The sequence below is a fragment of the Electrona antarctica genome (genome assembly GCF_951216825.1).
Source record: "Electrona antarctica genome assembly, chromosome: 7".
Classification (NCBI taxonomy): Eukaryota; Metazoa; Chordata; class Actinopteri; order Myctophiformes; family Myctophidae; genus Electrona; species Electrona antarctica.
This window is the reverse complement of record NC_136812.1, coordinates 21,361,040-21,377,650: the sequence shown is the minus strand read 5'-3', so window position 1 is coordinate 21,377,650 and position 16,611 is coordinate 21,361,040. Positions and strand designations below refer to the sequence as shown.

At 42.9% G+C, this 16,611-nt stretch overlaps 1 protein-coding gene across 1 annotated transcript in view; it reads left to right on the top strand.

Moving 5' to 3' along the window:
• Positions 1–1,549: 1,549 nt before the first annotated feature.
• The window catches only part of LOC306926835 (ephrin type-B receptor 1-like), a 70,101-nt gene continuing 55,039 nt past the window's right edge, over positions 1,550–16,611 (top strand). Inside the window, exon 1 of the mRNA XM_079506297.1 lies at positions 1,550–1,655. Coding sequence (XP_079362423.1) covers positions 1,559–1,655 — 97 coding nt within the window. The 5' untranslated portion in view covers positions 1,550–1,558. The remainder of the gene's footprint in view (positions 1,656–16,611) is intronic.

Genomic DNA, 16,611 nt, shown 5'->3' with positions numbered 1-16,611 from the left:
GTTTACAACTGGTAACAGGATATACAACATCATCATGCTCCATGGGTAAGAATGAATGGACAAAGTGGAGTTCCGTTTAAGCCTGAGCACATGAGCATTTCAGAGTTGAGCAAGGAGTTGGTGGGGCTTCACGGTTATGTTTTTTTTTTAAACTATAAAAGACACATAATTATCATACAATTCAACATCACATTTAACAATAGACAAACAATTAGGTACCTAAGACAATTACAACTCAAGGGGAGAGTGCATGGGTAGGCCTACCACTACATGAATTAGGAGTACTATACTATAACAAAAAAACATTGCATGGATGCACCTGGGACGTATCCTCAGTGATGTATCCCAAGGTCATTGGGGTTTCGGGTCTCTCGAACATCATACCCCTCACTCAGGTGACCCAGCCGGGGTGATCAAGTCCCGACTTACGTCCCAGTAGCTACCCTAAATCCTGTCCCATTATTAGGGAAAACCAGGGCCACAATCCGTTGCTCTGGAACTACTCTGCCAGGACTGGGAGAACCAGATTCTGGCGCATGGAAGGACTAGGCTCTGTGGAATGACTCCTGTCCGGGCCCCTCCTACGTCTCACCAGGTCCACTCCTGCTCTCACCAGGCCCAGGACCTGTGCGAAAGATTAGTAGCTAATACATTAATAGTAGCTTAATGACTGCATTAAAAATGTATTATTTTTAATGTCCAATGTATTTGTATAAAGTTCATGAAGTTAATGTAAGTAATAACTATATGCATATGAAATAAAATAAAATATAAACTTTTCAGGATTCCAATTCAAAAATAGCAAAAACCAAAAAAGGCCAGGATTTCAATTAATAGCAGATCTACAGGCTCAAAACCTGTCGCACTGTGATGGGTTTTTTGTCGGCTAATTTTGTGTAACATATATGACGAAGTAGTAGCGGCATTGATTTCGATTATTTTTTTAATACGGAGATAAGAGGTTTCTATCCGACATATGCATGTAGTCCTCTGGAGTGAGTGTGGAAATATAATGGCCCTCTGGAGTGAGTGTGAAAAAATATAGTGGCCTCCTGTCCACCATCATTAAAGTTGCCCACTACACCCCTGAGCTAGCCTATTAATCTAATCATTTGCGGGGTGCAAACTTTCACCACTAGGTGGCACTGTCCGTCGTATATCTACCATATTTTGGTCCATTCCGTCCTTGGTCAGGTGGAAAAACCATAGACTGAAAACGAATGGGTTGTAGGCGCCTATACTGTCTCCTGATTGGTCAAAAGGTGTGTGAGATGAGAGGAATCACAGGATGAGAGGTGACCCCCCCCCCCCCCCCCCCCCCCCCACCGTGACCCCCCTCTCTCTCTCCCTCTCTCTCTCTCTCTCTGTCTCATCCTGCAACAGTCCCTTCATTCTATGCTTCAGTCCCCACACACACTCGTTGGTGGCGGTGCAGGTTTGCCATGATGCGGACTGGGATGTAGACAGTGTGTTAGATACAGTGGAGTAGTAGTAGGCATTTCTGTGGACTGGACGCTGAAAGGGATTTTCATTTAGTACCCACTACCAGGGCTGGAGGATGATGGGAGAGGAGAAGCGGGGACTATTTTTGGACATGCCGCCCGCTTTCTTTATGGTGTTTCTCTGCGCAATTACTACGGCATATGCAGTGGAAGGTAGGCTAAGCGAGGCAGTGTTTTGGATAACGCATGTATTCTGTCTGTGAAGTGTGAACGTAAGATGTACAAATTTGTGCAAACTATTAATGTGGCAAAATTGAATGCTGAGATTTGAAAGTAAATTGCATGAGACAAAGTTAATACGTAGACCTGCCATACGTACGAATGTCTTGTGAATGTGAACAGAAATCTGTGTGAAGTGGACATGCATTGATTGCAGACAGAACACCACCTTGGCTTGGAGAAATTGGGCAGTAGGTTACAGAAATGTCACGTAGAAACGTAGACCTGTCCTGTGGGATCAAATACACACACACTGCGCCTCATGTCACGTCTCTGTCTCTCTCTCGCTCTAAGACACACATTGAAAGTGTGAATTAAACTGGCTGCTGAGTTTTGCAACTCAATGATCGATAGGCCACTTGTCCTCGACAGTGCTTCCCAAATTATCTACCCTCTTATTTCAAGTCCACTGGGCCAGTGGATCGAAACGCAAATAACAGTATCGGCATCGCACCTGTCCTCCTGATCACTCAAATTAAAAACAGACTAACAAAACTTCAGACAATATACAGGGCAGGCTAAAACTCCCATTCACCCAGAGGTTTATAGGAGGGGGACGTTAAAACTGCCATCAATTTGTTACAATATTTGAGCAATCCACTGATGATTGATGTTGATGAAGAATTATGTCAGAGATAGGCTAAAACCAAATGAAAGCAGTTTAAGCGTTGTCCATCAGTCACAAGTTCACAACCTGCCATTCACCTGTCCTCGGATAATTGTAGTGTACACATGTGTGATTGTGTGTACTGTGTTTAGTCATTGCCTGTCCCTGCTGACGCCAGGCTTCTCCCGGCAGCCCCGCTCGCCTGCCTGCCGCGCCCCTTATGGGGCAATTTACCGCCGCTGCGTGTCAATGGTGCGCGTAATGACAGGCGGCGAGGCGACTGATTATAAGATATGATATGTAAATGTATCATGGAGACTTGGAGAGCACGTGCCTGTTTATTTTTGATCTATTAGTGTTCTGTCCCTGTGTGTGTGTGTGTGTGTGTGTGTGTGTGTGTGTGTGTGTGTGTGTGTGTGTGTGTATACAGTGTGTGTGTGTGTGTGTGTGTGTGTGTGTGTGTGTGTGTGTGTGTGTGTGTGTGTGTGTGTGTGTGTGTGTGTGTGTGTGTGTGAGAGAGAGAGAGAGAGATAGAGAGCGAGAGAGAGAGAGGTAACACTTGTTTCTGGTCATATATAGTGGCCTTGCCATGTCATAGCTGCTCAGTCAACTGGTGTAACTCACGATAATCTAACTTCCTTATACTGCGATTATAGACTGTGACTGCTGCCACAGCCTCTTGACTCTTCAACATTTTACCATCCATTAATCTTATCGTTCTCAATCTTGTCCATCTCTCTTCCCTCTCTCCTTTTCTCTCTCTCATAATTCTTTGTCCTTTCCAGTTCCCATCAGTGATCACAACCTCTGTCTTTCTGTCTCATATATCTTCTCAGCAGAAGAGATGTAGGCCTACTTGTGTGTGAGATATAGGAATGATACTGTTGACTTTCAGCATGTTGCCAGTTCTTAACCACATTATCTGCATTCTAACTCTGGGGATGTCAGACTTATTATATATGGGTATATGCTATTCAATAAGCATGGCCTGTGGTTAAAGGTGATATTACACAATCAACTGCTGAGGAAATGGAGACAGAGATTGGAGAGAAAAGCTGACTGCTCTTTTTTAATATTAGGCTTACGGTCGATCACCCCCAGCTACTTAAATTCCTGCTTAGTGAACAGCTAAATATTTTTGCATTACCCATCTTCAAATGTCATTGCAAATCCCATCCTAGCACATATTATTGGCTTGGGATGCTGGATTTCCCAATAAGGCTTGTGAGAGCGCCAAGCCATCTGAGAATCAGCTCTGCCTGCATGTCAGCAGGCAGCACTTCTGTCACGCCAAAATGCTGATTTGTGGTCCGTTTGTTGAATGCTGAGGAGTTGATTGCTTCTGGCTCCAAGAGATGAGAGCTGGAGTCCATTTGAGACGTCTAGGAGTTGGAAATGGGATTCACTACTCCTGACCTTTCAGTGGATGTGGCACGATGGTGTTGTACACTGTTTTTACTGCTCCTACTCTATTTCTCTACCTCTCTCCCTAGCTCTCTCTCCCCCCTCTCTCTCTCTCTCTCTCTCGCTCTCGCTCTCACACACACACACACACACACACACACACACACACACACACACACACACACACACACACACACACACACACACACACACACACACACACACACACACTCACACATCTGTTATTGAGTGTTCTAGGAGTGCTAAATTCTAAATGTCAGGTTCCTGCTCTGTTTTAAGATACTAAATGCTGATATCATTGTCATGAAGACTATAGTAGTGAGTATAAAGTATGCACACGTCTGTGTTTTCGTGACTTATCTGCATATCTCTTTGCACCTGAGTGTCTCCCTGGGGAGATCTTATCCTTTCAACGCACGCGCACACACACACACACACACACACACACACACACACACACACACACACACACACACACACACACACACACACACACACACACACACACACACACACACACACACACACACACAGAGAGAGAGAGACGGATGCAGACAATGCCCGGCCAGTGCCATGCTCTGTCAGCTCATGTTTAAAAGATGAAGTTTATATATTCATATGATGACAGGTTATCATAGTGACAGACAGATAGTTGAGCTTCATGGGAAAACCAGGAGCTCGGCCAAGATCCTTCCCACTGGTCCTGAGGCTTATACTATTTTATGCAGGCCGGTTCCCCGGGGGTCCATCTTTAATTGACTATTAAATATGTATTACCAAACCCCTTTTGTTTTATACATGTACACAAGGTAGGTGAATAATATAGGGTGAATGATAATTACCTTTAGCTGAAGTGCTGTTATAATCATGATCAAGGGGTGCCTGCGGATCAGACAGTTGGTGCACAGACCATATCATTGCTGTCGGGCAGAAACCTTGTATCTCCTCATTTTAGTTTTTTTTCCTTCAGAACAGCTATTGTTGTTCATTTTGAAATAGTTTAAGTGGAAATGGTGAAGTCTGCAGGTTTTATAAATAATGAACCAATGAAAAGTATATTAACAAGAGCTTGTGACTAAATAATAACTACTGTGGATCCCTTAGTTGGAACATAAGTTGTTTTATTGTCCACTTTCTGAAGTTTTATTGTCCACTTTCTGAAAAGTAACAGTTTTGGACACACAAGGTTTCTATCCGACAGCGACGATAATATGCTCCTTCTTGTGAATGTGAAGAAAGACCTGTGTTCGATTTCTGGTCCCTGGCTTGTCTCACATGTCTCTCCTCTCTCCCTCCCTCTGCCCTTGGTTTCCTGTCTCTCTACAGTGACCTATCTGAAATAAGCACAACATAATAATGCCAGAAATAATGATCAGTCTGCATGCGAGACAGAGAGACTCATGGATACGTATTACTCATGGGTTCATGAACTCATGATGTTAATTTTAGTCCCACTAGCAAAAGGGTAGTCGTGTTGGTCCATCCATCCTTCCATCACTTTGGTCCCAAACAAGATATGTCAAAAACTACTGGCTAGCTAGAATTGTCCATTCATGCTTCCCAGAGCAGAGGAAAAAAAAGCTGGCATAAAAAGCTGAAGCTGGAAACAAGTTTCGGAAGTTTAATTCACAGCGCTTTTGACAGATTTTTGATTTTAGCTGGCAAGGAAACTCCTTAGGGAATTGTTTGGTTTGAGAAACACTTCTGGCCATATTAGCATAACAAATCTGACTAAATGAGGATTCTATTTTCTGTATTTAAAATCACAATTAAGACTGTTTGAGGAGTAGAGCATTGGTGCGTATTAAAAGAAAGACAGAGAAAGAAAGAAATCTTTTGTTTCAAATGCAAAATAACCTCCCCCAGCCTCCTCCTCTCTACCGTTTCTCTGGCTTTCATTATTCCGTGTGTTCAGCTAATTTACAGTTGTAAGAGTCACATCAATAACCTCCTGTCTCAGGCTGAATTGACTGCTACACTCCTTGTTTTTGTTCTTTATACTAAATTGATTGACCCTTTCAACAACGTTCGCGATAACATCAATTACTATTTGTTTCAGGCGAAAGGAAAACAAATGTCTTTCTTACAGTTATTCTAATAGAGACTACAGCAATAGAACCCCAATTATCCAAAGCTCATACTTCAGAACTCAACTATCTGAAAATCAGTTACAGTATATTCAATAGTTAGAACTGCACTGTAGACTAGAGTGTAGATACACCCATCCCATTCAGGACGGGAACCCCTTTTGTTGTTTTAAGCATTATGTTATACTTTAGGTATTGAAAAACAGCAGATCTACAAGCTCATAGCGCACCACCGAGTGCCACGCTACGAGTTTGTAGATCTGCTATTTTTGAAAAATCGTGAACTTGTGGCGCAAATCTTTGAATGTATATTCTTTCAGAGCGAATGTTTTGAGCTAAAATCTTTGTTTTTCTGGAGGGTCCCTGGAACAACATATTTTCAGATGGGGGTCCGTGGCCAATTACATATAATTTTTGGGGTCCTTGACATGAAATATTGAGCACCACTGATATAGAAACATAGGTATTTCAGAAAACTGTGAGCATTTAGAAGACATTTTTTAAATTTCGAAGTCAGGCCTATGGGTTAAAGCTTTTGAACGTTCGAATGACACGGTACTGACTGAGCATACTAGACTATGTACACTGTGTACACAGTATGAAAATATACCATGAATGTGTGTGAATGTTACAGGTTCAATTTCAACACACATCTGTGTTTTACATGTTTCATTCTAATTGAGGTGATCTCAGGATCCACATGGGAACAGCTTGGCTCCAATGTAAAACAGTTGAAATTAAAGTTTTAAATATTAATAGTATAATAGTATTAAATATCTAATAGAGTAGTATCTAGTAGAAAACATACAACGTATACTGTATACGAGATACAAAAAAAATCACGTATACTAATATACGTGATTCTTTTGTGTAGAAGTTCTAAGTTAGCCTACTAGCAGACAGTGTGCAAAATAAATGGGGTGTTGGACAACCAGACACACGCATACGCACGCACATACACACACACACACACACACACACACACACACACACACACACACACACACACACACACGCACGCACTGATCCAGACATACCGTAGAGACGGCTATAGCCACCTGCAGAGCCACGCCATGTAATGTCTTTTGGCTGAATCTACTCGGTGAGCCGAGCAGCCAAATAACCCGTTTCCACATCAGTAATAAGCCACTTTATTCAATTCTCTATTACCATACTCTGAGGTGAAGGTGTGTGGGAGATCATTCAAGGCTATACCTCAGCATATGATTGAACATAATGGCCCACTCTTTATTTGCTGCTTTAGACCGGGCCCTGTGCCAGACACCTCAGGGGTCCTGCTGTGGCCATATGGTGTCACAAATAGTCATTATGGGTCTTACAGCAAGGCTGCTGTGCCTACCATCAGAGCAAAACAAAAGAACGGTACACGAGGGCTAACGCACGCACGCACGCACGCACGCACGCACCAGTGTTACCCATTACCGTTGGGTCACCTACCATCCTAAATGTCTTGGACAGGGACAAAAGAAAGCCAGGTCTGTGAGGATAGACTGACACACATAGGTTAGCAAACAACAGGGACAATGATTTGACTCTGCATGACGCCAAAACATATGAAAGGTCCAATGTGAATGAGAATAAAGTGATGTGGGATAGAGAAGGACAAGTGTACACACGCACACACACGCACACCCGCGCACACACACACACACACACACACACACACACACACACACACACACACACACACACACACACACACACACACACACACACACACACACACACACACACACACACACACACACAGCTGTATACAAGGTTAGCCCCTCACGGTTAGATTGATGGACCTCTGAACCAATAACTGTCTGGATCCTCCTTTTACATTGTTTAACAAGCTCTCTGTATTTGATTGGCTGTTAGCAGGCTTGTAAAGCAGACCAATAATTTCTCATTTCTAACTTCCCCGTTTCACTGGCTGTGAAACGGCAGTGGGTGTTTTTCACAACAATACATTCACTCATTCTCAAACTGTAACTGACTGTATCCTTACACGGGAGAAATGCTATGCTAATACATTGCAAAGGGGCGGTGGCTCAGGGGTAGAGTGGCTGGATGGTAACGACAAGGTTGCCAGTTTGAACCCCCAGAGTTAGTGTCGAAGTGTCCTTGAGCAAGACTCTGAACCTCTAATTGCTGCTGGTGTGATGGTTGGTGCCTTGTATGGTTTCCGCCGCCATCGGTGTGAATGTGCATGTGAATGGATGAATGTAATGCACAATCTATTTAAAGCGCCTTGGATAAAGGCGCTATATAAATGCACCATTTACCAAAGAAAATACTTTTCAGTGGAGGTAACTGAAACAGTAACATTCATTATAAACTGTGTACCAAATGCAAATGCCCAACATTCCCGTTAGCCCATGAAACCACATTATAGTAGTTGTAATTTTTGTTCATTTGTTTGTTGAGCAGCTAATACGTTTTAACACTTTGCCTTTTGCTTTTACCGTTCCTCTCCCCACACTTTTCTGTGTTGTCGTCACTGCTATTGTACCCTATTGAGTTAGGGGCCCCCAGCGGGAGGACGTAGCACCTCCGTCCTACTCCTCCTGTTCAACATCCCCTGCTGCCAGGCGCTGCCCCAGCCTGTATAGAAGTCGCTAGCGCAGTGACAAAGATGGCCCTGATGGCCTGATCCCTGCCTGTGGAGGACAATTAGCTCTATTGTTAACTTCAAGGCCTCCATAAAGGGCTGGCTGAATAGCAGCTGGACCTAATTATAGCCACCAATTAGTTCAGTTGTGGCACGCTCCATTTACAGCAGTGGTTGTCAACCTTTTCTGGATCATTCATAACCTGACTCCGCCAGATGGGGCAGCAGAGAGTACACTGGGTTCCCCCCTCCTGCTCCCATCTGGGAACTCTCAGGCAGACTTGATGCCCGGCCACAAAACGGCCTGGCCAATCAGCAGCAGCTAGAAGCTAGAAGCTGCTGCTAGAAGCTGCTAGAAGCTGCTGCAGGAGGGGGGAACCCAGTGTACTCTCTGCTGCCCCATCTGGCGGAGTCAGGTTAGATCATTCAGGGCCCTCTTGGAAATCTCAAAAGTGTTAGTGGTGCAGGTCCTCCACCCATCTGACCACTTAACATGGCAGCCAATTGGCGGATGATTGCTCTGCGATTTTCTAGTAACTAGTTTATTGTAATTTGTTAGTAACTTGTTAGTCCAACCAGCCGATTAATGCTGGTTGGTATAACTTCATCAGTCAGCAATCAGTCAGGATCCAGGATAGGACTTTTCAAACACCAAAGTACTCACCGATAGAAGTGGACGTTATCATTGGATTTGATGGACAACCATAAGCAGTAAGCAAGTGTGTGTGTGTGTGTGTGTGTGTGTGTGTGTGTGTGTGTGTGTGTGTGTGTGTGTGTGTGTGTGTGTGTGTGTGTGTGTGTGTGTGTGTGTGGGATCACACCAAAGCAATGTACCGTAATGTAACTGACTAGACAACGTTGGCATCACTTGACTTTCATGACCCTCACACTGATCGAGAGGGAGAGAGAGATATATATAGAGAGAGAGAGAGAGAGAGAGAGAGAGAGGGAGAGAGAGAGAGAGAGAGAGATACACAGACAGAGGCACGGGCGCACGTACGTACAGCATCAGACAGATGATGAGTGCTGTTCCTATCAAAGTGACAGAGACAATGCTGCAGATGTTTGGTGGGAGAGAGTGGGTGTAATGGAAGATAAAGATGAGCAATATACTGTAGTAATTGTACAAGTTATTCTGCCTTTTTCTCTTTCTTTGAAGAAACATAAAGGACCATATGTGTTTAGGTCACTGTCTACAGCTCCATTGACATACAGTAGTCTCTTGTTGCCAGAGTATCAGAGATCTCAATTTACCAATACATCTGGTATAATATGCAAGGTATTTATTTACTAGAACAGCAGCAGACAGCGGTGAAGCTATGCTTACTGCTTTCGAAACCATTCCTGTGACAGCCCTAATATCAATATATATATCTGCAGCTTCTGCAATGCAGATTTTGATTCAATTCTCTAATTGTTTCCTCCGACCATATGGGATATGGTCCAAAGTGTTAGTGTTTAGAGATCAACTTGTATGTATCTATGCCTATGCTATATATATATATATCGACAGTATTTATTGTGGTGCAGCAATTACTTCAAGTTCTCTATTTCTCGGGCTCAACTGATTGTTGGATTTGAAAGCATTGATTGAGTTGAAAAATCTAGTCTGAAAATAGCCCCTGCATAATCCAAATGTCCATGAATTATTAACCAAAAATGAAGTTTAGCCAGCATCGAGTCAGTTATTCAGCTAAGCTCATGGCATGGAAAAATAAAAAAATAAATCAAAGAAAGAAAGAAAGAAAGAAAGAAAGAAAGAAAGAAAGAAAGAAAGAAAGAAAACAGATCTATGTTTACAGGTATGATAGAAGCTATGAATGGAATGGACAAGGACGTATTAACACCAGGATGGTGTTTATAGGGTGTTTTATACAATAAATCAATAAAATATGATCCATCATCTATGCCCCCCGACCCTGCCCTTCCCTCCTTGGAACCCCACACCAACTGTTTCTCCTCAGATTTCTACCTCAAGGGGAAAATGAGCCAGCAAAAACCTTCCTTGCCCTTCCTCCCCCCCAGGCTAAACATATCTCTCACATAGCTCAGATAGTTTAGGTGCACTTGGCTTACCTTGGTTGGTTTGCGTGCTAGACGTACTATAAACATCGTTGCTGGCTCAGAACACAGCTGTGGAAGCTCACGGTATACCCAGGGAACCTTTAGCTGAACCCTTCTCGTCTCTGCCGTGCATAAAGGATTTACAGTTCTAACCTAAATCTGACCCCCCCCCCCCCCTCCCCTCCCCCTACCTTCCTCATGACACAACTCATACACACATGGCTCTCGAAATAAGAAAAAATACGATTATACACATACATAACCAGTGTTAATTTAAAACATGTACTGCTAGACTTTCTTGTATGATGAGTAGCAAAAATAGCCTAAAAGCTCACAACACGCAATGTGATGCGATGATTTAGTCTAATATAGATCTAATATAGATTTTTGAGGGGCACTAGCCCCTCCTATGCATAGCTTTGTGTGTGTGTTTGTACCACGGAATGTGATGATTTGATTAACCTACCTGATGTATGATGATAAGAGCGCCCCTCACTGTGATTTTTTTTTTTACGGTTTGAAAATTTAGAAAATGCCCGATGGCCTCTAATGACATGCCAAAAACACAGACATCAAGTTGAAAGTGGTTTATTTAACTAGCTCGTTCGTTACACATCAGGAGCAACGCAAATACATTATTGAGATTATTTCACATCAAACGGTTATTTTGGAGATGCCTCTTTCGTACAGGTCGATCATGTTATTCGTGCTGGAATGAAAATCAACCTCGTTTCGAAAAATGATTACAACGTCGCTTAATTGCCTCTTATAATCGCGCCTCTGTGTGCATGTACTCATAACACAAACAGCTGTTTAAATTAATTTGAATTAATAACATTAGATAAACCCTCCTGGTGTGTACAACGGACCTTGAGAAATTAAATTAACACCGATATAGATAGTGACCTGGTTTGTTGTACAATTCTGAGGTACTTTTACTTTACTGGAGTATTTCAAAATGTCAGTAGCCTACTTTTACTTCTACTCCACTACATCTTAGAGGCAAATATTGCTCTTTTACTCCACTACAATTATTTGAAAACTTTGTAGATTTTGATTATCATTACAAAATGTACATTAACCACTTCAGACCTATATGCATTTCGGCCATTTGAAATGTGAAAATAGCAAATCTACAAGCCCACAATGCGTGGCATCGCGACACGTCATTGTGAGCTTGTAGAGCTTGTAGATTCAAAATATTTGTGACATTTGAAATGGAACATTTTGAATAATTAGACCGGTGCCCGGCTGTAGAGCACCGAGTCGGTAACGATGGAAGTTGGAGAGCCATGCCCCACCCGGCTATGCAATACCTGTTCCACCCCTCTGTCTGTGCCCCTTTATGCCCATATGTGGAGATTTCTGTATCTGTCTCTCTGTGTCCCTTTATCCCTATACAGTATATATATATATATATATGGAGTGTTGTGATGTCAGAGCCTGGGCAGGGGCCCTGTCCAGAGCCCAGGCAGAGGCCTTTTGTGGCGGTTCTGGACAACCGTGGGTCCGACCGTCTCACCGGGCACTGCACTCCCTGTGGGGGTGTGGAACGCGTGTGTCGAATTTGAAGTCGGTGGGGCGAACGGTTCTCGAGTTACGTACAGACGTACAGAGACATGGTACAATTATAGATAAGATGAGTACTTTTGACTTTTGGTACTTTAAGTACATTTTGACTTTTGTACTTTTACTCATGTACATTTTGAATTATTTTATATCAGTATTGATATACTTTCACTTAAGTAAAACATTTGAGTACTTTTTCCACCACTATTTGTTGGTGTCATTCGGACCTGGTGGCTGTTGTTGTGTGTTTCACTGTGGCCCTAAGCTTTTCCAGCAAAAGAACTTTGGTTATAGAACTGGTTCTGTTCTAGATTCTTGGAACCTTGGTGCTTTCACCGGCAGACATTTTTTGGTTCCAGTTCCGAACCAACTTTTAGGGTTCTGAACCAATTCATTTTCAGTGGAAACACTCTGAACTGGTTCAATATTAGGCGGGAATAAATAACTGAACCGGTTCAACTCAAGCCCCCATGGAGGCTCTCCGATGTTGAAGCACTCGGCCGTAGTGGTTAGAGCATGAATTGCAGGCGGACCCGTGGATTTATGACGAGGAAACCCCGTGCAGCTGGGGTTTAACATTGAGCGCTCGGTTGCACTTCCGCATTTGACCACCAACTGTTGGTCAAATGCGGAAGTAGAGCGTTCTTCCGGGTGCTTCAAAACGCCACTGAGCAAATTCCACTGAAATAAATAGCGAGGGACGGGGCTGTCGCTCCGGTTCGGCCTCTATCCTTTTATTACTCTATGGTTCAACTCCGGTGTAAAAGGGGCCTGTGTGTTGGTGTGCGGGCGAGGCACGCCCATGGAGCTAACGTATGTTGGTATAAGGCTACACGCTGACCTAGCCGAGCTACACGCTGTGCTAGCATGTGTCTGTAAGCCGCGCTGCACGCAGGTTTACATGATGCTTCACACTAAGCCAACGGATGTCTTCCACACAGTGGTCCTCAACAGAACACCTGTCAGCAGGCAGGCAGGCAGGCGCGCACGCACGCACGCACGCACGCACGCACGCACGCGCGCACGCACGCAGTAGTGCACGCACACACATGCACAGTTGCACACGCGCACGCACACGCACACATTAGATTGACACTATTTTCACAGCTCAAAACAAAACGGTAAATTTTTTATTTATGTTTTTCCTGTTTAATACATTAATGTACATTGTAGCCACAATCTGAGCGTTCATGTGTAATTCTGTATTTTCTTGTTTAATATTATCACTCATCTCTCAGTCCTGACTGGCAGCTGAATACATTCACCGTTTTTATTTATTTAAACAAAGCCCTGTTGAATTTTGGCAGATGGTGCATAATGAATATGAGCTACAATTACGGCTTACCGACAGTGTGATATGGATTTCACATTAAATATTGAGCATGAACAGAGTTCAGTTCAACTCGTGGTTTCAATGCTTCCAACTAAAAATGGAAAAAAGTTCCAGCTCCTCCTAAAAAAACAACAACAAAATAAATACCAACAACTAACATCTGGCAGCTATAGCCAGAGAATATCATTCAGATCCAGCTAACGTCTTAGTTCAGAGTTAAACAGAGTGATCGTGGTAGATTGATGCTTCCCGCACTCACATCTCCCATCTAGAATCTAAAGTGAACAAAGAGATCATATCAAGAGGACAATTTATGTTAACAAGTGTGTGCCATTCTCACTCACTGCTCTCCCTGGGTTTAACCCATTAAAACCGGGAAAGCATAATTTTAGATTTTAACCACTTTAACCGTCATTTCATACTTTGGCTATTCAATAATAGCAGATATATAATCTCATATTAAGTCATTTTGTGCCATGACACGATCTTGCAGATCTGCTGTTTTAGAAAAAAATTGAAAATGTGTGCAAATATTTGAATATATTGGGCCCTATGTTGCGTCAGAGGCACTTAACTCTTAGCCTGCCGCCATTAATTAATCCCTCGATTGCGTATTGCCATGGTTTAATCACGCGTGACACTTACTTTGAAGAGCCAAATATCCGTATCGCATTTTACTATGAAACCATTCCGTGTGTGTTGACGAAGCTGGTGCTCGTTCTCTCGGTCGGTGGTGGAAAAAGTGGACCGCGAGTATCACAGCGCCTGCTACAGGCCGTTGAAAACGCTTGTCTGGGACAAAGCGTCCTCTGCAATGTCGCTTCTGTGAGATAAAGCCGTCTGAAAACAGAGCCGGCAATGTTAGTGGATGCGCGCGCATTTTCAAAATGGCCGCGCCCATTGTGTCAGAAGCATAACAAAGCTAACGGACGGTAGATTTCGATACGATCGTATTAAAACATGCATTAATGAATACATCGCTGTTAAAACGGCTTTTCCGTTTGTGGCAGGCTACAAGATTCTACGTGTTAATATTCCTATGTTCCTGGCGGGTAAACGATTAATCCGTAATATGGGGATTTAGCATTGTGTAAGAGACCTTCCCCCGTAAAATTGGCTATCTTGTGCCACAGCCTAAATCTTTAAAACACCTCCGCTACCCGTTACATTATGCATAGGTGTGGTTTGGACGTTACAATAATTAAACCAATCACAGTGCCACCTGCCATTGCTTTTAAGAGATCCATTATCCATTACTCATTATGCCCAGTGATATCTTGCCTTGTACACTAGGGCCCATGGAAGAGAGATGCCTTGCTGCCTTGAAATATATTTATATTTGATACAGAGAGTTGTTTTGTGGGTCCAGTGGCTCCTCTATCATCCACTCTGACCAACACGGTCTCACTGCAATAAAGCAGCGAACACTCACAGAACAACCAAGAACACTCATTTCATTTAGCCATAACTCGCTCAAATATTAAGCCGTTTAGATTTGGTATATAGATCGTGATTGTATTGTCTCTCTACGAAACGGTATCAAGCAAAAAGGAAAGTTCGGGAAATCGGATTAATTAAACAGACTTGCACTGAACTGAGGCGAAATAACATGAATGACGGGTGCTTCCTTACCATCTAGCCTTTAATTACCTTTCAATAAAACCACATTTGGTTGACACAAGTATCAGCTACAGTATGTGTTACTGATATTATTGTAATCCATTAAATATTTGAGCAGAGTGAGTAGAGTGAATCGCGCACAATGCGCTGTGGCACAAACTTTGACTAAACACATGGACACAAGGAATTGACACTCACACACGCTGATTTTCCTGTTTATAGGAAAATTATAATCACAGAGATTTGTGGAGAATTAAGACAGAACGAGACCTCTGAGCTGTGAATGTTCTGCAACATGCGTCAAGCCAAGGCAGCTTCAACTCAGCAGCACATTATTTTATCAAAGAATATATTTAAAAAATCCCTATTTTGTTCTAAAATAATCCCCCTCACCAATTTCTATCTATCTAATCCTGATTTTATCACTGCATCAAACATTTTATATTATATGTAATTGTTTACTCATATATATTTTTCATGACAAAATAAGCACTGACATCTATTGTAACATCTAACGTCTTCTCAACTCGTCTCTATCCTGAAAAGAAGTCCCATTCGGTGTGATTATGGTGACATATTGCTGTCTGTCTGCCAGGCCGACAGAATGGGTGCTTCATCAACCAACAAGGTCAGCCAGGGGCTTTGTTGAGGTGATGGTTTTCTCTTCATGTTTTAAAGCTTGTTGTTTGCAGCTTTCTTTACGTGTGTGCGTCCGTGCGCGCGTCCGTCCGTCCGTCCGTGCGTGCGTGCGTGCGTGTGTGCGCAATGCATGCCTGTGCACGTGCATGCCTGTGCTACATAAGACACGTCCGTGTCTTATGTAGTGAGAAAAGATGGCATGTCATGTTAGATTTATTTCATGCCTGAGAGTTGAGAGAGACACTATCGCTTAGTTCTAAAAATACAAACATAAGTTGTACTGTATGTCTGTCCCTCCATCTAGTTGTACTGTACAGTATGTCTGTCCCTCCATCTAGCCTACTTGACAAAATACTGCTCTGTTCTTTTTTGTTTTGTTTTAACTTGGACACAATTGATTAGCTATATCTTTATGGTCACAGATGTCTCCTGTGACAAGTTTATTCTGAAGGAGAACAAAGAAGAAGAAGAAAAAAAAACAGTTTATGACGGGGGTGGGGGGGTGGGGGGGGGGGCTGTGTGTGACAATCATACCCTGGTGTATAAACATTATCTATTGTCTTGTTTATAGAGAACATTGCTGTCCTGTGCCATGAGGTTGTATTGTATAAAGGTGTTATGGTGACAAATGACAAACCAGTGTCATTCAAAAGTTGCTGCATGTTTCTAGAGGTGCGAGGTTTCTGTATAGACGAATCAATACTGAGGTGTCAAGCTGCGCTTAATGGTACACCTCAGCTATGGCTGCTTCCAGACTCCAGGGCACCCCTCTGTGGATTCGTCTATATATAAGACATGATCATGGTAATTTATTTGAAACAGTTTATTACTGAAACAGTCACAAGCCTGTCCTTTCATTATGTGAAATTGTGAATCCACGAAGCCACACATTTTCTAGGTCACGGCTGTCAACGAAACAATACGCAGAA